The sequence below is a fragment of the Mastomys coucha genome, chromosome X, assembly GCF_008632895.1.
Source record: "Mastomys coucha isolate ucsf_1 chromosome X, UCSF_Mcou_1, whole genome shotgun sequence".
In the NCBI taxonomy this organism is placed as follows: Eukaryota; Metazoa; Chordata; class Mammalia; order Rodentia; family Muridae; genus Mastomys; species Mastomys coucha.
The window spans coordinates 1,297,452-1,320,954 of NC_045030.1; the positions used below are offsets into that span (position 1 = coordinate 1,297,452).

The 23,503-nt window shown below is 39.3% G+C and overlaps 1 protein-coding gene across 1 annotated transcript in view; it reads left to right on the plus strand.

The window, feature by feature from the left end:
• Dgkk (diacylglycerol kinase kappa) overlaps positions 1–23,503 on the plus strand; it is a 122,053-nt gene that overhangs the window by 89,377 nt on the left and 9,173 nt on the right. Inside the window, exons 13-24 of the mRNA XM_031371869.1 lie at positions 10,203–10,234; positions 10,539–10,638; positions 12,168–12,396; positions 14,141–14,251; positions 14,694–14,790; positions 16,133–16,240; positions 19,348–19,444; positions 19,683–19,790; positions 20,416–20,529; positions 20,872–21,006; positions 22,124–22,284; positions 23,135–23,276. Coding sequence (XP_031227729.1) covers positions 10,203–10,234; positions 10,539–10,638; positions 12,168–12,396; positions 14,141–14,251; positions 14,694–14,790; positions 16,133–16,240; positions 19,348–19,444; positions 19,683–19,790; positions 20,416–20,529; positions 20,872–21,006; positions 22,124–22,284; positions 23,135–23,276 — 1,434 coding nt within the window. The remainder of the gene's footprint in view (positions 1–10,202; positions 10,235–10,538; positions 10,639–12,167; positions 12,397–14,140; positions 14,252–14,693; positions 14,791–16,132; positions 16,241–19,347; positions 19,445–19,682; positions 19,791–20,415; positions 20,530–20,871; positions 21,007–22,123; positions 22,285–23,134; positions 23,277–23,503) is intronic.

A 23,503-nucleotide genomic window follows, 5' to 3' on the forward strand; every position in this document is an offset into this window, starting at 1 on the left:
CTTTCTCTCTCATTTATTTTTCATGTTCTTAACTTTATTATTATTATGATTATTTAATCTTTTTTTTTACAATCCAGTCATTATCTCCCTCCCCATCTTTCCTGATTCTTCCTCTTCTCATATCTCTTCCCCCATCTCCAAGAGGATGTCCCCACTTCCCCACCCTTACCCCACCACACCTCCCCACTCCCTAGGGCCTCAAGTCTCTTGAGGGTTAGGTGCATCTTCTCTCACTGAGGACAGACCCAGCAGTCCCCTGCTGTATATGTGTCAGGGGCCTCCTATCAGCCAGTGTATGCTGCCTGGTTGGTGGCTCAGTGTCTGAGAGATCTCAGGGGTCCAGTTTTGTTGAGACTTCTGGTTTTCCTATGGGGTCGTCCCCCTTCTTAACTTTTTCTAGTGTTCTCCTAATATAACCACAGGGGTCCCTGGCTTCTGTCCATTGGTTGGGTGTAAGTATCTGCATCTGACTCTTTCAGCTATTTGTTGGACCTCTCCGAGGGCAGCCATGCTAGGCTCCTGTCTGTAAGCACACCATAGCATTAGTAATAGTGTCAGGCCTTTGAACTTGCTCTTGAGATGGATTCCAATTTGGGCCTGTAACTGGACCTCCTTTCCCTCAGGCTCTTCTCCATTTTTGTCCCTGCAGTTTTTCTAGACAGGAACAATTCTGGGTCAGAGTTTTTGATTGTGGGGTGGCAACCCCATCCCCACTTGATGCCCTGTCTTCCTGCTGGAGGTGGACTCTACAAGTTCCCTCTCTGCACTATAGGGCATTTCCTCTAAGGTCCCTTCCTTTGAGTCCTGAGAGTCTCTCACCTCCCAGGTCTCTGGTACATTCTAGAGGGTCCCCCCACCTCCTACTTCCCAAGGTTGCCTGTTTCCATTCTTTCTGCTGGCCCTCAGGGCTTCAGTCCTGTTTCCCATCCACCAATGCCTGATCATGTTCTCCTTTTCCCTCCCTCTCCTCTCTCTCACTCAGGTCCCTCCCTCCCTCTGCCTCCTGTGATTGTTTTCTTCTCCTCCCAAGTGAGGTTGAGGTGTCCTCATTTGGGCCCTTTGGCTTGTTAACCTTCTTGAGTTCTGTGGACTGTATCCTGGGTATTCTGTACCCTTTTTTTTTGGGCTAATATCCACTTATTAGTGAATATGTACCATGCATGTCCTTTTGGGTCTGAGTTACCTCACTCAGGATGATATTTTCTAGTTCTATCTATTTGCCTGCAAAACTCAGGATGTCCTCGTTCTTAATAGCTGAATAGTACTCCATTGTGTAAATGTACCATATTCTCTGTATCCACTCCTCTGTTGAGGGACATCTGGGTTGTTTCCAGGTTCTGGCTATTATAAATAAGGCTGCTATGAACACAGTGGAGCATGTGTCCTTCTTACATGTTGCAGTATCTTTTGGGTATATGTCCAGGAGTGGTATAGCTGGGTCCTCCGGTAGAACTATGTCCAGTTTTCTGAGGAATCTCCAGATTGATTTCCAGAGTGGTTGTACCAGCCTGCAATTCCACCAGCAATAATGGAGTATTCCTCTTTCTCTTCAGCATCTGCTGTCACCTGAGTTTTTTATCCTAGCCATTCTGAATGTGTGAGGTGAAATCTCAGGGTTGTTTTGATTTGCATTTCCCTGATCACTAAGGATGTTGAACATTTCTTTAGGTGCTTCTCAGCCATTTGAGATTCCTCTGTTATGAATTCTCTGTTTAGTTCTGTACCCCATTTTTTGATTGTGTTGTTTGGTTTTTAGATGATTAACTTCTTGAGTTCTTTATATATTTTGGATATTAGCCCTCAATCAGATGTGGGGTTAGCGAAGGTTTTTTTCCCAATCTGTAGGTTGCCGATTTATTTATATTTTTAAATTGTATTATTTGCCAATTTAAACTCTCTCTAGCTCCAAAATGCTGTTCATCATTATAGGTTACATAGCTACACAATACAAAATCAAAAGAACAAGTGCCTCCCATGCATGCCATTGGCAATGTCAAACTCTTCTTTGTAGCTTTGTATCCCCATAATTATTCCCAAATTTCAGCAACAGTTTAAATAGGCATTAGCATATAATATGCATGTTCTATAAAATGCCTGATTTACTTAACACCAGGTCTTGGGAAACATTCTTTGTCTATACATCAGGATTTTTCTTATTAAAATTTTGGGTTTTTTGAAATTGTCATACATATATGCATAAATTAAATATAATTGTATCTACCCCCATCTCCTCTCTCCATAAACCCTCATGTCATCCCAATACTACCCAAAATTTATGTCTTTATCTTTTGATAACCCACTAAACCCAGTTACTGCTACCCATAGATGCATAGGTGTGGGGCCAACCACTAGGGTACGGGAAACCTTTCAGAGGTCACATCCTCAAAAGCAGTGATTCTCCCTTCTTCAGCAACTACTCATTGCCAGTAGCTTCTCAGAAAGGAGTGGCCACGGTGATCACCTACCCCATCTATGTTGAGGTTTTGGCTGGCTTAATGCTCTGAAGGTAACTATAGCTACTGTGAGCTTATAAGTGTAATAGTCATGTCCTGCCCCCAAGAGAGCATATCACGGCACATCCTCTGTCTTCTACAGTCTTTTCACTCTTCCTCTGCCATACTCTCTGAGCTTCAGTGGTAGTGGGTTGATGCAGGTTTCTTCTTTGCTACTAGGCAATCAATCTTTTATTCTCATCACTTGGACTTCTGTTATAAGACTGCATTAACTGCTGCCCACTGCAAAAAGGCAAAAAGAAGCTTCTCAGACCAAGATTGAGTGAGGGCAGGCCAGGTTTAAAAGGGTTTTTTTTTAGTATTTATTTATTTATTTATTTTATAGTTATAGAGTATTTACTATGAGGTAGCTGCTCTGTATCTCAAGGCACTTAAGCCCATACATGTTAGTCTTATTTTTTTTTAAAAAAAAAATAATTGGACATTTTATTTGTTTATATTTCAAATGTTATCCCCTTTCCTGGTTTTCCCTCTGCAAACCCCCTATCCCATCCCCCCTTAACCTGCTTCTATGAGGGTGCTCCCCACCCACCCACCTACCCACTCCTACCTTCCGCCCTAGCATTCCTCTACACTGGGGAATTAAGGGCCTCCCCTCCCATTGATGCCAGATAAGGAACCTTCAGCTCCTCCAATCCTTCCCCTAACTCCTCCATTGGGGTCCCTGTGCTCAGTCCAATGGTTTAAACAAATATTTGGAAAGCAATTTGACAATGTGCCCATTTAGCAAAGCAATACCAACAGGCTGTACCCTAGGGCCTATGACCTTCCAAGCCATGGGCTTTTGAGAAGGCTATAGTAACAGGTATGAAATTTCTTCCTGTGGAGCAGGCCTCAAGTTCACTCATAAGACTGCTACTTAACCCATAATAGTCATGCTCCATTTATATCTGTGCACGCATCTTGCCTAGCAGAATGATATTGTAGCATGCAGGGCCCAGCACTGGATAAGATCATTGATACTTTTCCTCTCCCAGCAGCCTACACAGCACCTTACACTACTATGAAAATTAACCAGCAGGGAGAAAGTTTTCCAGGTGGCTTGAAATTGATTTCTTTATGTCATACAGCCAATGTGCCAGGTGTTTCCCTCAATAGTGACTTACTTGTTATGGTGGGTAACCAAGGGCAATGGCAGTAGATTGTGTCGTTTTAGATACCTCTGGTGCTCCGTGACCAATAACTCATAGGGAGGTATCTCATGCCTTGCAATTACATTTTCAATAATAAGCCATGTCTTATGGGAATAATGTCATCCATCCATGTAGGGTAATTCCATTGTTTCACTCACTGACCCCCCTCCTGGTCAACCCCTCTCACAATTCTTCCCCCATCCCCTTCTCCTCTGAGTGAGACAGCACCCTGTGTATCCCTCCCCATCCCTGGAACTTCAGCTACTGTGAGTTTACAAGTGGAGTGCAGTAATCCTGTCATGTCCTGAAGGCAGTTTCCCTTCAATACACTCTGACCTCTGACTCTTAAAATATTTCCACCCTCTCTTCCATGATGGCTCCAGAGTTTGGAGGGTGGGGAGCTGGTGGTACAGATATTCCATTTGCGGTTGAACAATATTCTGACACATAATCTCTGTACTTTGATTGATTGTGAACTTCTATGTTAATCAGTATCCACTACACAAAGAAACTTCTCTGAAACTTCTAAGGGCACCACTAATCAATGGTTATAGCTATATAGATTTAGAAGCTCTGTCCATTTAGTAGCCTAATAGCAGTAGGTTAAACCCTGGGGCCTGCAATCTGTAATATTTGGCTAATAGCTCGACCTACAGTACCAGACTTGTGTTTCATCTTTTGGAGCAGGCTTTAAATTTAATTAGTTTAAATTAAAATGTTATTGGTTACTTCTCTAGTATCCACCCCACTATTGTGCCCATGGGCATATCTTACCAAGGCAGTCACTGTAGTTGATTGAGTTTACAGCCAAATACGACTGCTTTTACATGTTACTCCAATAGCCTTTTGGACTCACGAAACATCTTTTGGAAACTTGAGAGCTAACAGGCATGGAAGAAGCTTCCTGATCAGTACCAACTTGACTCCTCCATGTCCAGTGAACAATGTGTGTGTCTACTGCAGTAGGGTCTCTCCAAGTTATACTGGGTACCCGAGAATGATGGCACCCTATACTCTTTTGGGAGTCTCTGAGACATCCTTGACTAACAACCAGAGAGGAAGTATCTCACACTCACACCTGACAAAAAGCTTTTGATTTCGGCAGCCTTTGGCTTCTGGGAGAAGTATTATCCCAGTGTAATCTGTATGAATATAACTCTAATTATATTTGTGTAGATTTTCCCTACCTAAACCTCCCTCCCCTTATTTTCCTGTCCCTTTCATAACACTTGTGTTTTACTATCCTCCCTCCTTGAAAATCTTTCTTTGCCTTCCCCACCAATGTTCCCTTTCTATTTTTCTGGATTCCATAGATATTACACATTAAACACACAAATCTAAAGACTCTATGTTAAGATCCACATATACAATTTTTGAATCTCTAATTCTTTGTTACTTTAGCCAGTTACTTTCTTTCTTGCTAAATAAATTTCCATTGTGCCAAGGTATCAAATATCTGTTATTCATTCATCAATTGATAGACATCAAGATTAAGTCTATTCCTTGGCTGTTGTGATTTGAATGAAAAACGCTTCCACATAGACTCAAGTATTTAAACACTTGGTCCCATTTGATATTTCTGAGGATGATAAAACACTTAGACACCAGTGGGTGGTTTTGAAAATGTCAAGGAGCCTTTAGAAAGAACAGTATTGCTAGATAAAGTATGCCACTGTGAGCAGACTTTGATCATAATACTCCATTTCCTGCTTACCCTCTCTTCTCCTTGTGTGTGACTAAGATGTGTTCTTTAAGCTTCCTGCTCCTGCTACCATGTTTTCCCTACCATTGTGGACATCTAGCTCTCTCAAACCATAATCCAAGATAAACTTTTTCTTAAGTTGCTTTTGGTCATGTTATTCTATCAGCAACAGAAAAGTAATATACTGGCTATTGTAATGACCAAAGATAGGAACTTTTCTGTAGTAGAAAAGAGAGTCCTTTGAGTATGAACCCAGAAGTTATATAACTAGGTCATATGGTAGATCTATTTCTAGTTTTTTGAGAACCATCCACACTGATTTCTATAGTTGCTGTGCCAATTGACACTCCCATTAATAGTGCATTGAGGGTTTCTAATTCCTTACATCTTTGACAACACTTATTATCTCTTGTTTTAATATGGCTGGGGTCAAATGAAATAACAAAATAGTATTAATTTGTATTTCTCTGATGGCTAATGGTAGTGAACACTTAAATGTTTTTCTTAACCATTTATATTTCCTCTTCTGAGAAAATTTTCTTCGTGGCCATAGCCCACTTTTTTGTTATTTATTTTATGTATATGAGTACACTGTCACTGTCTTTAGACACAACAGAAGAGGGCATTGGATTCCATTATAGGTGGTTGTGAGCCACCATGTGGTTGTTGAGACTTAAAATCAGGACCTCTGGAAGAGCAGTCAATGCTCTTAACCACTGAGGCATCTCTCTAGCACCAACAGCCCACTTTTTAATGGTATTATTTTTTTTTGGTGTTTAGGGGGTTTCCCCCTAATTTTATATATTCTAGACACTCATACTTCTGTGGGATGTATGGCTGGCAAAGATTTTTCTTCATTATTATTATTCAGTTGATTAAGTTTCCTTTGTAGTAAGAAACTTTTTAGATTCATGAACTGACACTTACTTATTGTTGGTCCAGTTTCCTGAGTTACTGAGAGTCCTATTCAGAAAGTTCTTGCCTGAGCTTATATCCTTAAATGCATTATCTACTTTTTCTTCTAGAAGTTTCAGAGTTAGGGGTCCAATATTGATATTTTAACCCACTTGCAGTTTATTTGTGTGCAGAATGAGAGAAAAGGATTGTTTCATTATTCTACATGTATATATCTAGTTTTCCCAACACAGTTTATTAAAAATGCTATTTTTCCACATGTAATTTTGGTATCTTTATTTTTAAAAAATCAAGTGGCTGAGCTAGATGTGGTGGCATATGACTTTAATCCCAGCACTCGAGAGGCAAAGGCAGGCAGGTTTATGAGTTTGAGGCCAACCTAATCTACATAGAGAGTTCCAGGACAGCCAGGGCTGTTACATAGAGAAACCTTGTCTTGAAAAACAAAACAACAACAACAACAACAACAACAACAAAACAAATGAAAAGGTCCTAGAGAGAATAAGGACACAGGGAACATATCTTAGTAAAAACATAAAAACATAAAGGAATTTCATCACCAGTACCATCCTAAATGGAGAGAAACTCAAAGCATTTCCCCTAAAATCAGGAAAAAAAAACAAGACTGTCCACTCTCCCTCTCTATTAGCATAGTATTGAAACCTTAGCTAGAGCAGAAAGACAAGTGAAGGCCATAAAGGGGATACAAATGAAAAAGGAAGAATCAGGGGCTTGAGAGATAACTCTGTGGTTATGAGCACTGAGGTCCTGAGTTCAGTTCCCAGCAACCACATGGTGGCCCATAGCCATCTATAAGGGAATCTGATGCCCTCTTCTGGTGTGTCTGAAGATAGTGATACTGTACTCATATACATAAAATAGATAAATCAGAGAGATGAAGGGGGAGGGAGAGGGAGGGGGAGGGAGAGAGAGAAAAAAAGACAGACAGATAGACAGACAGACAAACAGAAGGAATCAAAGTATCCCCATTTACAGTTGGTTTCTTTTCTGGTCCTGTTTGGTGCTTTATATGTATCTTATATCTAGATGAGTATCTCTCCCTTTCAATTTTGGAAATCTCCTATGACCTTATTAAAATCATTTTCTATGATTTTTACATGAAAATGATTTCCTTCTTTTGCCTATGTAGGTTATGCCCACTGTGTATTTTTGAGTCCCAGAATTCATGCATGTTCTGTTTATACATTGTTTTGGATGTATCATCATTGACTTTGGATGATCCAATTCTTCTATTCCAGTAGTTCTCAACCTTACTAATACTGTAATCCTTTAATACAATTTCCCATGTTATAATGACTCCCAACCAGAAAATTATTTCACTGCTACTTCCTAACTATAATTTTGTTACTATTATTAATCATAATACAAATATCTATGTTTTCCTATGGTGTCAGGTGACCCCTGTGAAAGGTCATTCAACCCCCAAAGGGGGCACCACCCATAGGTTGAGAACTGCTGCTCCATTCTGTCTTCATTGCCTGATAGTCTATCTTCCATATGATTCATCCTATTGGCAAGGCTTTTCACTGAAGTTTTTATTTGATGTAGTATGTTTTTCATTTCCATCATTATTATGGTTTGAGATTTTTAGGTATGTCTATTTCCTTATTAAATTCTATTTTCATATCCTGAACTGACTTCCCTCTTTCATTCAGCTGTCTCTTTGTGTTATCTTTGAAACTATTGGAGTCCTCTTTGAGATATTCTTACATATGCATAATTATTGTTTTGCATTCTGCAGCTTGAATTTTGTCTAATCCATTTTACCTAGGGGTCATTAGTATAGGGTTGGTAATTTCTGGAGGAGATAAGCTGTCTTGGGTTTTCATGTTACTTGGGGTTTTGCACTGTAATCGGCCTTTTGGGGGTTAAGATGAATTGTTTTTATTTTTGTTTATTTCTTCTGTTGCCTCTCTTCTTTCAATGAGTATGTTTGCAATGCTCAGGAGAGACTAGGTTGCAGCAGATGGGGTAATGTTTTCACCTGTTAGACTAATGTTCCAAGCACCAGGCTCTATCTCCAGTCTGAGGGCTGACTACTGTCTGAAGCACCAGTCACTATTCCATAGTTCAAGCACTCTGATAAAATAGTAGAAAGTGACTACAAAACAGACACTTTAAAAAAGTACTGACTACTTTATGGAATAAAGGAACCCCTATGCTGCTGTGTCTGCTTATATATTAGCATGAGCAGAATAGAAAAGAAGAGGAGAGGTAAACAATCGCATTGAGTCTAGTGATGAGTGTTATGTTCTCACATTGGAAGTAGGGATGGGAATGATTGAGGCAAAGGAGAAATGGAGTTAATATATAGGAGTTTTGATTAATTGGTAGATTAAAAAGAAGAGGTAAAGATATGTATCCCAATGCCATAAACAAGGTCAGTCTTTGGGCTTTAGGAGATGTAGTACTAAGGAATGCATATGGGGAAAGAAGAAGGAAGAAATAAATAAAAGCAAAAGAGGGAGTAAAACAGCAAAAAGTGTGAACAGCAGGGGACACTGTTGGCCTGCTATAATGCCCTACTGTGCATCATACATAAGAAATAGCTGTAGACGGCGGTGAGGTGGGTGGAGATATATGAAAACAAGATCCCTGTCCTGAATGTCGTTTTATTTTGTTTGGGCTTTTTCTTCCTCTTTGTTAGAGCCACTGGTTTTTCTCTCTTGTTCTGTTCCTAGCCCTGGTCACACTCTGTATTGATTTTTACCAGTCCAGTTCTAACTGTGTGAGCTCTTTGGTTGTCTTGTATATAGTTTTCTTGACTCTGTTCTATCTAGCCACACTTGCTGCATTCACACAAAGACAGAAGCAACTGCTGGCTCTGTGGTACCCAAAGCACTGTTTAGAGCTATGTCTAGCTCCCACAGCTTTACCTTTTCCCACTGAGTGAGTTACTGGTAGTAGCCCTGGCAGCAGTCACTGGGAAACCCTTCTATGAAATCCCTACCAACACTTTTGTGGATATCCTGGTGGGAGCCTATTTTACATGAAGTAAAATGGCTGTATGGTGGTGGTGCCTGCATTGGTTGCAATCACAGCAGCAAGTTCGAGCTACTAATAGAGATATTCCATGGGTTTGATGGTATGTGAGGTTTATTGGGGTATTGTTCACGTATACTCTAGTACTGGAGGAGAGGCTGATTGGATGTTAACATATTTAGATTCCTTTTAATTACTTAACTGTAATAAGCTATTCATGCTGTTTCATGGCTTCTAGTCCTGTTTACTTTTTTCATTTCTAGCATGATTTCAGTTTAACTTTCTTCAGTAATTTTATGGCTTTATTGAATTCTCTTTTCATAACTTGTATTGACTTATTCATCCCTTTTGTTCTCTTAGAGACTATTCTTGTCTTCTTTGAGTTATTTGGACATGCTTATAATCATTCTTTCTAATTCTTTCTCTGAAATTCTCCCCAGTCCTTTTCATTGGGGTTCATTATTTATGGGATCAGTAATTTTTTGTGGATATATGTTTTCTTGGATTAGCATGTCAATTTTATTTGTTTCTGCCCTGGGACTTGCACATATGAAGTTATAATGTCCAATGAGTGGAACTGGGAGCCAGGGGCTAATGTTCTGGAGACTGCTTACATTTCAGGTCCTAGTTGCCCAGAAATATGGGCAGACTCCTTACCTCTGGGCACCAGGAACCAATGGGTGGCAGAAGTCAGAGTCCTAGGTCCCATCAGCCCTGGAAAGTTAAGGGACTAGTGGAAGTTTGAGCCAAGCATCCAGGTACTGATGCCTTACCTGTGTGCCATCTTATAACTCAAGCAACACATCCCCCTCATTGGTTCATTCATTTTCCCTAGCACTCTTAGGAGCAAAGGTTCTTGACCTACACTCTCATCTAAGAAGCACTAATCACACACGAAAGACATTCCCTTGTGTCATTGCATTTATACTTTATCAGCTAGCCCTTGAACTAGCACTGCTTGACCCACGGTGAAAATGTTAGCCAAGCAAAGTCTCTTTTTCTGGTCATTTACAACTATCACTAAGAAATGCTGGCAAACCTATCTCAAGTGCATCCGTTGGGAAGTGGGTGAAACTGGACCTAAGTGGGAAAGGAACATGCTTCATCATGTGTACAAAGAAAAATAAAACACAGAAAGAAGGATGGTAAGTTGGAAAGTGGACAGAGAAGGCAGGATATGTTGTGAAAAATAGACAGAAGGGGGAGGAAGACACATTACAACACTAGGTCTCACAGGCTCTAACACATATGCTGTCTACTTCATCTTTCCAGATTCCTCTGCTCTGCAGTGGAAGATTTTGTGGATGATATTGTAAAGGCCTGGTACCAAATAAAACAGAATAGCACAGCAGTGGAGTCCGTGATTTTGAAAGTAAGTGTCCTTTCCTACTGTCTCATCCTTTTGTGAGCCAGGACTCACTTTTTCAATAAAATAAAATGTGCCTCTTACTGGAGAATCATAAAGTAGTGTTAAGCACATACATAAGCACAGTTAAGTAGCTGCTTAATCTTCTTGATGAGGAAGGCCCAAGTTCATCACTTTCATCTTGGCCAAATGAAGACTGGTACTTTGATGTAGAGGAATAAAGAGCATATCCACATCCATGCACCTAGTTATATGTCAAGAATCTGCCCACAAATAGACAGTAGTGTAGATTAAGCATCAGTGAATGGAGTTATGCACCGAAGCTTCTATAAAGACATGTGCATATAAATTCACAAAAGCTGGAGATATTACTCAGTAGAATGGTGCTGCAAACATATCTATACAATAGAAATATGCCAGGTTGCAGGAGGTAGGGCATGGCTCAACAGTTAAAGTGCTTCCTATATAAATCTGAAGACTGAAGTTTGGAACCCCAGAAACCCACATAACTTCTGGGTGAGCACTGTGAATTCCAGCTCTGGAAAGTGGAGACAGGGGATTCCAAGAACAGTCTGGCTAGAGACTATTCATGTCAAGGAGCTGGGATTTTGATTCACAGACCTGGCTCAGTGAATAGGGTCAAAGAGTGATTGAGGCTAATTCTGACATTAACCTCTGGTCTCCACCCATACACGCACACATATGCACCCACATATGTGCAAAACATGCATATACATGAACAGGCACATTAAAAATGAGACCCACACTCACCTCTGTAACAACAATTACATAACACACACTTGTGTCAGAGATTTTTTGAAGAGCTCTCAATGTTTCAATTTATATAATTCTCACAGCTGACCTCCGATGTAGAGGAATAAAGAGCTTAAGAAAGTTGTCTCACATCACAAACGACTGAGTCAGAGTTCTCAGCCCATGGGTCACAATCTCTTTTATGGGTTGAGTGACAGTTCTGGCATATCAAATATCCTGTATATTATATATCTACATTAAAATTCATAACAATAGCAAAATTACAGTTGTGAATTAGCAACAAAAATATTTTTATGGTTGAGAGTCACTTACAACAATATATACTAAAGGACTACAGCATTAGGTAGGTTGACACCTACTGCTCTAAGTAAAGAAAAGTTTAAATAATGTGGCAGATGCACATCCTTGAAATGCATATGTCTGAAGACAGACACCAACACTATACAAAGGCACAGCAGCAGCCATAGAAGCATGCTTATGAAAATACTAACAGAAAAAATGTTTCCATTTCTCCCTTTTATCCATGGTCCCTACAAATTCAAGGGCTATTCATCTTAACATGAGAAAAACTGAGCATGCATAGATACCTAAAGCTACTCAGAAATAAATCCCCTGCCACCCTTTGGGTGTCAGCACTGCCTATCCTTCATCACCTCATATGTGGAATTCTATGCACTGTTACCCTTCTGCCTCCCCCATACCATCCCTACTGTTCATTCTGTTTTTCCTAACAATACCCCATTTCCTTCTTCCCACTATAGAGCGACTTAATGTATGATAAACTCAGTGTGCTTATTGACCTCCTGGCTGAGGATGCAGTAGCTGCCTCTGCCGAGAGGACAGCCACAGCATATGGAAGCAGAAGCAAAGCAGATGGAAAACCCTTCATGCCTCAACTAGACCACATAGCAAAGGCCAAACTGGAGTTGGCTGAAAGGGCTCAGAAACTCCAGCAATCCTTGAAACTCATCATATTCCAGGTCGAACAAGGTAAGGTGTTTAGAGTTATTGTGGCTAGGATAGGAAAAAGAAAAGGTTCCTCCTATGAATGGTATCACGATCTCCCTTAGTCTGGGTTTGCTATCACCTCACTGACAACACTTGACAGGATTCTATGTTAGTGTTGTATTGCAAGTCACTCCTCTGACTGCTGACTTGCAAAGCTTCAGTCCAGATAAGCTGTCCTTTTGACTTCTCTTTTTCTGGCCTTCAGTTCCTGCACCTCTCTATTTTTGGAACTGACATGTATCCTAAACAACTGCATGTGATGTAAAGAACAGGGCTGAGAGCTCTGTCATCCTCACTTCTTATTTGATGTTCATCTTTGTGTGTCTTGCACACTAGTAGTCAGGCATATAGACCCTGAGAGTGGTCTTGCTGACTTGACAGTGACTGCAATCGCCCAGAATTCTTGACAGTTCCCAAACTTCCAGCAGAGTATGAAGTTTTCAACTTGCACAAGTTGCTCATATAGTAATTTTAATGACATCTTTATCTATACAATGCTCCTTTGAAAAATAAATTTAAAAAATGCTATATGATAAAGTGTATTCTAACTGAGTTATCAGAACTGAGCAAGTCTCATATAACATGGAATTCTTTCCTGCTGGCCTTTGGTATCTGTCCCTACTTTGATACCTTTAGGAGAAACCTTAGCCATGTCTCTGAGAATGTACATCTCCCTTTTATACTGTAGAATAATTAAATAATCACTTTCTTTCAGTTTCTATAGTTTCCAGGAATTAAACAATCATTTTTGTCTGCATTTCTGTAGTAATAAAGATCAAATTAAATTGACTTGGCCATAGCTCCATCACAACCCATTGTAAGTCTCAGCAAATGTTAAATTGAAAGGTTATAGTTTGTAGTCACAGGAAAAATAAAGACTTGGCAGTAAGGTAGTGAATGACCATATGAGCCTTGGCACAAGCTGAACACCTGAGCTGTACCATAAATGGTTGATTAAAAAAAGACAGGAACCTCTCAAATATCCGCAGGATTGGGTAAGACATTTGAGTGACTAGTAATGCGCCAGGGAGATGGCTCAGTGGGTAATGCACTTGCTGAACACAGCTAACAACCTGAGTTTTAAACCTCAGAGCCCATATAAAAGCAGGGTGTGGTAACAGACACATCTGTAAACTCAATGTGCCTCTTTGGGAGAATGGGAAGAAGAGACACAAGAGAATCATTGGAAGCTTGTGGGCTAGCCTGGTATATGCAGCAAGAAACAAGTGATATCCTATCTCTAGCAAGGTGGAAAATGAAAATGGATTCTTGAGGTTGTCCTCGGACTTCCACATGTATATTGTGGTATGCAAGTACCCGCACTCACACACATCATATACATACATCATGCATACATACATATCACACATGCATGTACCCACATAGTATGTGAGTATATGAACTAACAAAATGGGGTAGAATGGAATAATGACCTCCACCCTGATATTCATATCACCCCTCCCAAGTGTCTGCTCACAACTATGTACACTGTGTGGGTGATAGAAAAAGAATAATGAAGAAAACAGCATAGATCTTAGAAAGACTTGGAAATGATATGATAAAAATGTGGGAATGCAAGCAGCATCATGAGGGAAAACTGGAATCTCAGTTGTCTCATATGCCTGCTCAGAAACTGTATGAGAAATGTGACCCATCTTCCATCCTTTTCTACACACCCTTCCTTCCTTTCTTCCACACCCCCTTTCATCCCTCTACTTCTCTGCAGTTTTAGATGAAGAAAGCAGACAGAGCTTATCAGTTAAGAACTTTACTTCATCTTTGTTCCTGGGAGACGGAGACGATGACTCAGATGACTATGATCAGAGCCCTAGACACCGTAAGGATCTTTCTTCTCTTATTTTACTCTACAGCACTGCCACCTAGTTTCTAAGGAATAAATACATTTTCACATATCTGCCTTCACACATGACCCCACTCTCTAATGGACATTCTTCACTCTTTTCCAGAAACTTGATACCATTCCATGCCAATGTCCACAGCAATGACTGTGTTGGACACTTTGAAAATATTGGCCTGATGAGAGCCAGGATATGAATTTGTATTACTGACAGACAGCAAACACCTCAGCTCAATGAAAGTCCCTATCCATCTAAAAAGATCTAAGGGGGCCCCCTGGGGTGTGAGAACACTGGAGTTTATTTTAAGAGAAGGGCATTGAGCTTGATCCTCACTTGTAGGGAAAGCAGGGCAGATTACAGGTGGGGAGAAAGTCTTTCTGTTTGTATCTGTCTCCAAGGTGATGTTTTTTTTGTGTTTAGGTTCTCGTTGTGACATCTTATATTCCATGCCTTCTCTGAGAAGTGAAGACCTGGATAACCTCGATTTAGAACACTTACATATTACACCTGAAACAATGTAAGTATGCAGTTCTATACCTTTTAATGGTGTTTCTATCTCTCTTTCCATGTCCAGAGTCAAATTCTGATTTGTTAAGTTTAGATATGAAAAAGACTTGCACTGAGCTGTACTTGATACTCATACTCAAGTGCTGTATGCATTGAAAACACATAATAAATGTTAGTTGTTATTTCAGAGGACTTATTATCTCTGTGTTGCTTTTAACTGTAAATGGTTGAGGATACAAAAGAAACTAGTCATGTAAGGGACTTGATAGGAAATCCAAGGACAATTTTCTCACCTGTCCTACTTCTCTGAAATATTCCAGCAGCCAAATTCTACCACACTCAGTCATTTGGAGTTCTGCTAAATCAGTTGGGTAAGACATTAGTCAGAGAAACTCCAAATTCTCCCTGTGGTCAAGAGAGGCAAAGGTGATGCAAGTTTAGTGATTGGTTTAAATCTCCCTGTGCCTGAAACAGTCAAACTGTGCCCTTTTCAGTTTCCCAAAAGAAAGACACAACTAGCAAGTATTTCTTAAATAATTTATTGAAGAAAGTCATTCTTATGTTCCCAACCTCCGCCCCCAACTTCACCATTCATATTTGAGGTCTCACGGGTCTGCCTTATGGGTTCTGATCTGTGGCAGCTGTGCAAAAGGATTGTCTGATTTATTCCTGGTGTAAACCCCCATCCTGTAGACTTTTCCGAGCAACTGAGATGTCTTTGAATGCAAAATTGGGAAGGAGCATGCATAGTTGAAATAGGCTGGATTTAGCTCTGGGATGCTCTAGGTTTGAGATTGATACCCTAGATGAATGCAAGAAACTAAAAACTACTTGTCTTGTCATTGTCGTTGTTGTTGTTATACCCTCTTTTATCAGAGTTTCCTCTCAAATGTGAAATATGTAAACCTTTGTTTTTTGGTGTGAAAGTGCCAGGGAGGAGTCAGACATCACTGACACTAGAAATGTAGACTTAATAACCAAAATACTTTTGCAATTAAGATACTCCAAAATTAGTTATGGGATCAGCCCATGAGTATTCCATTCTATGTGCAAAGGAAAACATGACTCATATCTGGGGCCTACAAATACAACTAAGGTTACAAATTTTGCTTCTTTGATATGAGCCATAATCCCACTAAAGCTTCCAGGCTGAATGGACATTCTCTTTCAGAACTCTCAAGTTACTTTGGGGCACAAATGGACATCCATATATACCTTCCCAGAAACCATACAGCTTGTCCCAGGGGAGGAGCCTTCCCTCAGTTATTTTTCATTATGTGGATGCTGTCTGATGCCTGGTGGTAGTAGTATCCTTTTCCTACTTTAGTGTCTGCCTTCTTCTCTAATTTCAGTCGCTTCAAAGAAAAATGTGTCATGAACAACTACTTTGGAATTGGACTAGACGCAAAAATTTCTCTGGAGTTCAATGCCAGAAGAGAAGAACACCCAGAACAATACAAGTAAGTAGAAGAAGCTCAGCTCTCTGGCCAAACACATGCAATCACAGTACACATAAGTATTCCTATATCAGATAAGTAACGGAAAGACTAAGGTCCTTGGGAAGTAAAATACATAGGTTCTAAGACTAGCCTAGTGGGGACAGTGCATCCAGAAAGCTGGGCTGCTTTATAATTACCCTGGCTTCATACATTTGTACTTCCATTCCATAGATTATCCTGGAAGATTTCTGTTACTGCTGTTGAGAACTGATTGCATTGAACTTTATTTCTAAGAGTTTAACTGGACCCTAATGAGGACACCAAATCTGCTTTTGCTTGGCAGGGATACTACAAAGTATCCAGGATGCTTCTATTGTTTTCTAGTGTTGCAGATTGGGTCCTCTGGACCCACGGATGAGTATTGGCCCACCTGGTACCTTCCGGTAGATTTATCTCAAAGATACATCTTAAGGCAGCTTCAGAGTTCTTATAAAAAAAAAAAGTATAAGTTAAAAGGACCACCCTCCCTCTGCCACTGCTACTAGCATCTCTTTCTCAGAAAAGGCCTGGGATGAGGGTGAACTCTATTAGTTTCTCTCAGTTTACTAGTGTCTTTTTGCTCTCTTATTGATATCTTTTTAAGTATAAAATCTTCAATTTTTATAAAGCCAAGTTAATTTTTTGTCTTTATGGACCATATCTGTGATATTATACTAATCTAACTCAAGGCCAGAAAATGTTGTTTTCTTCCAAAATTATACTGTTTACGCCCTTACATTTAAGTTTTCTGGTGAACTTTGAATTAATTTTCCTATGTGTATGGTGTGAGCTAATGCTCTAAATTCATCCTTTTGCATGAAGATACTGTCTTAGTCACTGTTCTATTGCTGTAAAAAGACAGTGACCAAGGCAACTCTTATAAAGAAAATTATTTAATTAGGGTTGGCTTACAGTTTCAGAGATTTAGGCCATTATCATCATGGCAGGGAGCATGGCAGCGGGCATGGTGCTGGAGAAGGAGCCGAGAGTTCTATATCCTGATCCACTGGCCAAGAGAAAGAAAAACACTGGGCCAGATGTGGGCTTTTGAAAACATCAAAGCCCACTCCCAGTGACATACTTCTTCCAACAAGACCATACCCCTAATCTTTCTAAACCTATCAAAGAGTTCTACCCCCTGCTCACTAACCATTCAAATATATGAGCCTATCTGTGGCATTTGTATTCAAACTACCACAGATCTCTCATTTATCTCAGTACCATATCTTTTCAAAAAGTTGTCATTTTCCCAATTAATTATGCTAGTATCTTTTTTAATCCCAGCACTTGGGAGGCAGAGGCAGGTGGATTTCTGAGTTGAAGGCCAGCCTGGTCTACAGAGTGAGTTCCAGGACAACCAGGGCTATACAGAGAGACCCTGTCTCGAAAAAAAACAAAAGAAAAAAATTCAATTGATGATAAATGTAAAGGTCTGTAAGTGGACCCTTCATTTTACTGACTTTTTTGTCCATCCTATGCAAGTAACGCACTACTTTACTAACTGTAGGTCTGAAGAAACTTTACAGATAGGGAGATGAAAGTCTCCCAACCTTGTTCTTGCTTATTAGTTACTTAGTTAAGTTAGTTATTTTATAGAATATTTTTCTAGGTGATTTTATAGATGATGAAATTAAAATGCTCCAAAAGCTTTTGGTTTCAGAATATAAATAATTTTTCACTAGCCTTGTATATTTTAAAACATTTCCTATGATAGCTCATTTCTATGATGTTAAAAGTTTATAAATGAAAAAAAAAGAATAAAAAAAAGAAATGTTCAACATCCTTAGCGGGGGAAAAGTTCATAAATGATATTCAACCCTTTTAGGATATATAAGTTCTCTTTTTATAGGAGATCCTATAGTTAATAAGACCTTATTTTTTTAGCTCCATCCAAAGTCTCCTGTTATCCCTTGCCTGTACCATATTTTCTCTATCACAAACACACAAAGATTAACATGTAAGAAATTTCATACTTATTTATTTATTTATTTATTTATATATATGAGTGCTGTATTTGCATGTATGCCTATATGACAGAGGAGACCATCAGATCCCGCCGCTAAGTGGTTGCTGGAATTGAACTCAGTTCCTCTGGAAGAGCAGTCAGTGCTCTTAACTGCTGAGCCATCTCTCCAGCCCAGAAATTTCATACTTATGAGATAAAAAACACTGTTTCAATACCTTTATATAATATATGTTGCTCAAAACAGCATCATTAGTATTTATCTCTCCTTATGAGATAATGTCTAGATTCATACTGATCTTTCTTTTTTTCTGTTCTTGGTAAAATATGTAATAGGCTTTTGTGAATTATCACACATAATTTAGGTGAACACTGTACCTCTTGTCCATGGCATTTATTACTGCACCAAAAATTCACCCCTCACTCATGTTTGCACCAATAACTAAAACGCAGTTTAATTTTCAAGTTCTGGTCAGAAATGAGAAATCTTATTCCTTCCAAACTTCAGATAATTCCTTTTAGATTTTTTTTATATAATTTGCTTAGTTATTTATACCTTCAGAAAAGTATGAGAAACAAATTATAATTCTTTTATTTCTATTAATCATTTCTTTTAAAAAGTATTTCTGTGAATTCCTACATATCCAAGAAATATGATAAGAATTATCATATTAAAGTACCAGTTTTCTTTTTTAGTTTGAATGAATTATTGCCTATGAACTTATGTTTTCATCCAGGTTTCAGTTTTAAGCTAGTTAAATAAAATGGATATTGAAATATCAGACTATCAAATATCATCATTCAAAATAAAAAGTTATTTATTTTTAATAAGCCACTGCATCCAAATAGTCTTGCCCACATGTACATTAGAGCATGGCCAACCTGCAAAGGAGGACGAGAAAATTAAAATGTATCCCAGAAGAATTGGTTGGGCGGGGGATAAGAGATGAATAAAAGTGAAATACATTATATGTATATATAAGCTTCCCAAAGAATAAATTTAAAATATTATATTAAAAAAATAGGCACTAGAAAAAGAAAATATTTTCCTCTTCCTGTCTTTCCCCATCCATTCACCTCTATATCATCACCTTCTGACTATCTTTCTACTCTTCTCTCTCTGTAGTAGCCGCCTCAAGAACAAAATCTGGTACGGTCTCCTGGGAAGCAAGGAACTGCTGCAAAGCTCTTACAGGAAACTGGAAGAACGAATACACCTCGAGGTTAGTAGAAAAGGGCATGGAGAAAGAAAATCTTGTGACATCGGAAACCACCTTTCTACTGTATCTTTGCTTCTTCTAAAATTTAACTGTGGGGAGCCTAACTCACAGCCATGGGAACAGGCACAAGGTTTGATTTCTATTCTATGCATAAGGAAATGATAGTATGCAGAGAAGACCAAGCCCTTCTCCATCCCTATATCTGAAAAACCAGGCAATAAGAGCTACTCTTTTCTTTCAGTGTGATGGAGAAGCTGTCTCTTTGCCAAACCTTCAAGGCATCGTAGTGCTCAACATTACCAGCTATGCTGGAGGTGTCAACTTCTGGGGAAGGAACAGAGCAACCAGAGTGAGTGTGGAATGAGGGATGGGGTGGGCAAGAGAAGTGATTCTGCTCAATTGTCTCAGAAAGGAAAGAATGGGGCTGACTGGAATAGGAAGTAGACAGTGAGGGAAGATGAGATAGGCTCAGGACCCTTGTTAACAGGTTGTGAAGGATTTGATTTTTAAAACAGGTGCCATTCCAGAGCACAAGAACTGTAGAGTTATGTCAAGTGATACCTGGGTTTTGACTTCCCCATTACTAAGGCCTGAAAAATACTCAGAAGGTTACCCAAGAGGCTATTTTTTTTAGCCCAAGATAGTATATCAGTAAAAACATCTCCTTAGAAAGAAGCCATGACCTCTATGCTCTGAGTTTATATAAGAACTGATATGATCTTGGGGATTCGTGATGCTGCATTGAACAGGAAAGAAATTGGAATGAGTTTTGATCTCCAAAGGAGTTCAAATGTGTTACAGGCATAATTCCCTTTTCCAATCTTGGTTTCCTTACCTTAGTTCTCCCTCTCAGTATAATTTTCTCATTTATTAATGTGCTAAAAAATGTTGCCAGTAGTCCTCAGAGCACATTTACTTATTATAGAAAAAGTATGGATTTTTGGGAGAATTGTGACATGGTTCTTCCTCCCTAGGAATATGAGGTCCCTGCAATTGATGATGGGAAACTAGAGGTTGTGGCAATTTTTGGTTCTGTGCAGATGGCCATGTCTCGTATCATCAACCTGCAACATCATCGAATTGCCCAGGTAGGTAAGGTTTGGGTGGATACAAATATGGGGTAAATTTCTCATCTACAACCCAAGGATGTGAGCTAATCCTAGCAATTACCTGCTTGTAAGAGTTCCTGGGTAGAGGAAGTAGGCATTCTGTTAGACAGTAAGGTAACAACTGTTGTTGAGTGTAGAAGTGGCAGGGACCAAAGAAGCAAAAAGCTCACAGGTAATGCATGCTCCTCCCTGGGATGATCTAATTCATATCTTTTGCCAGTGTCTCTTCAAATACACATTCACACTGTGACCCAATACCAGATTAGTCCACACTAGTCTCCTAATTTGTCTCCCTTTTTCTTCTCTCTTCTTTTCTGGTAGTGTCATGAAGTGGTAATAACTATTGATGGTGAAGGCGGTGTCCCTGTGCAGGTGGATGGGGAAGCCTGGATTCAGAAACCAGGCCTTATCAAGATTAAATACAAGAATACTGCCCAGATGTTGATGAGAGATAGGGTAAGAAAAAAGTTCTATTTGAATTTCTATGTTGCCTCATTCATAGCTATCACATTTCTAGTCAAGAAGAAATCCCCAAAAGGAACTCTGTATGTCCCTTGCATCAGGCACCTTGAATGACAGAAGTGCATGCTCCTAGGCACCATACCAAATTCAATGAACTGAATAGAAAGGATGACTCCTAAAAGCTCAAGGCACTGCCCAAAAGACACTGTCTCCCTTTCAACAATGTCCTCAACCCTATATTGCACAGAAAACTAAAATCCTTTGGTAGTGAAGAAATGCTCTTTCAATAACAGTACCTGTATTGAATATGTTTTCTTTAGGGCTCCTATAAGATTCCTTAAAATATTACATTTACAGATGTCATAAATTTCTGCTAAATAAAAAGGTACAATAATGGCACAGATGTCATATTATTGATCATCTGTTCAGAGCTTGGGGGCCATCTTTTTGAATTGTGAACATAAAAATACCAATATAGAGGGAGGGAATGTCCACCTAATGAAATGCCAACTTTTCTCTGGGCACATTGCATATATCACCTGACATAGGTCCCCCAAAGAATCCTATGAGGGAGAGGCATTTATTTCCACGTTGAGAGCTTAAATAACTTCAAATAGTCACATAACTAGTAAATGAAAAAGCAGGACTGAAAAATTAATTTTCCACATCTAACTCTAAATCTCATCACAATATTTAGAGTCAGACATGAAAAATTTATATATATATATTCATATATATATATGAATATATATATGAATATATATACATATATATATATATATAAGAATGGGGCACAAAAGATGTTCCACTGTCTTATCAGTCACCATGTCCTCATAGCTGACCTTCTAGAGGGTAGACATTTTGCCTAATTCAAGACTGGTGTCCCATGAGCCAGTGTACTAACTATGAAAGCTGAAATACCTTACAGCAAAGATACACTGACTAAAAAGCTATATAAATAGGGGCACGGGGTAATGAAGAGGAAATAATTCACTCCCCTTTATCACCTATACTCCATATTACCTACAAAATGCCATACTTAGAGACAAATGTGTCATGTGTCTTCATAGCTACAACAGTCATTACAATTTGCCACTATATTCATTTCCAGGACTTTGAGAACTCAATGAAAACATGGGAATGCAAGCATACTGAAATCCAAGCTGTCCAACCACCCCATCTGGATTTCCAGGAATCTCAAGACAGCCTCTCTGATGGAGAGTATGCCCAGATGCAGCACTTGGCTCGGCTTGCAGAAAATCTCATTAGCAGGTAAGGGGAATGAACTGAAAACAGGGCTGGAAAACCACAAAGGGATAGGGAGAGACAGCTAGTTGATTTCTGTTCACTGCTGGGGAACTTCCTCAGTAAGGAATCTCACTCTGTGCTGAAAATTAGGGCCCTGACAATCCATGCAAGAAGTATTCTTTGTGATGAGCAATAAGCCATCTTTCATAGTCCTCGTTATCTTTCATAGTCCTCGTTAGAGCTAGAGATAGATTTTTATTTCTTTCTGCTTTCCAAGACCCAATAAGAAGAAGAATGTTTATTCCAAGGCAGCAAAATGGTTCATGGAATGAAGGTACTTGTCATTAAACCTGACCATCTGAATTTGAGCCTTAGGTCCCCACATAGTAAACCAAGAGAATCAATTTGTGAAACTTGCCCTACACACACACACAGAGAGAGAGAGAGAGAGAGAGAGAGAGAGAGAGAGAGAGACTAAATAAATAAATGAATGAATGAATGAATGAATAAATAAATAAAATAAATAAATAAATATTTCAAAAAGATGTTTATGCTTGCCCTTAACTCTCAGAAAGCCCTTGAAATTTCAGCAAGAGCTAGCTCTTCTCCTCTATTTTTGTTTCTCATACTATTCAAGTTCCCAGTATCCAAATCCAAGCTAAACTAAGACAAACAAATGTAAGTACTTATAGAAGAATAAAAACATGTGCCAGCATCCCTGAATGCCTAGTGAAGAACAGAAATAGCAAGAGGGGAGAAGGAGTTCAAATCCAGTACTGAGGATCTTCATTTTGATCCATGTTCCAAACAACCCGCTCCTCACATCTTAAATCCATAGCAATGAACTCACCTATCTGTCTTTGCTTTATTACAGACTTACTGACCTAAGCAAGGTCCACCAGCATGTGTCTGTCCTCATGGATTCTGTGAATGCCAGTGCTAACGTACTGAATGATGTGTTCTATAGCAAAGACAGTGACAATGAAGCAGGTGCAGCTTCCTGCATTCCTATTGAGGTAAGGGGAGAAAATAAGCTAATGAAATAAAAGTTCCAGACTTTATAGGAAAGGGGGTCAGAAAGAAATCAAAATAAAACATAAATATGGTAGAAACCTAATGGGTAGAGTAGACATAGAGTTGAGGCCCTGGATTAGCAGGGAAAGTACTTCTCACACAAGCATGAGTGGCAGAGTTCATATCCTCAGCACCCACATTAACAGTCAGGCATGGCAGCATGCATCTT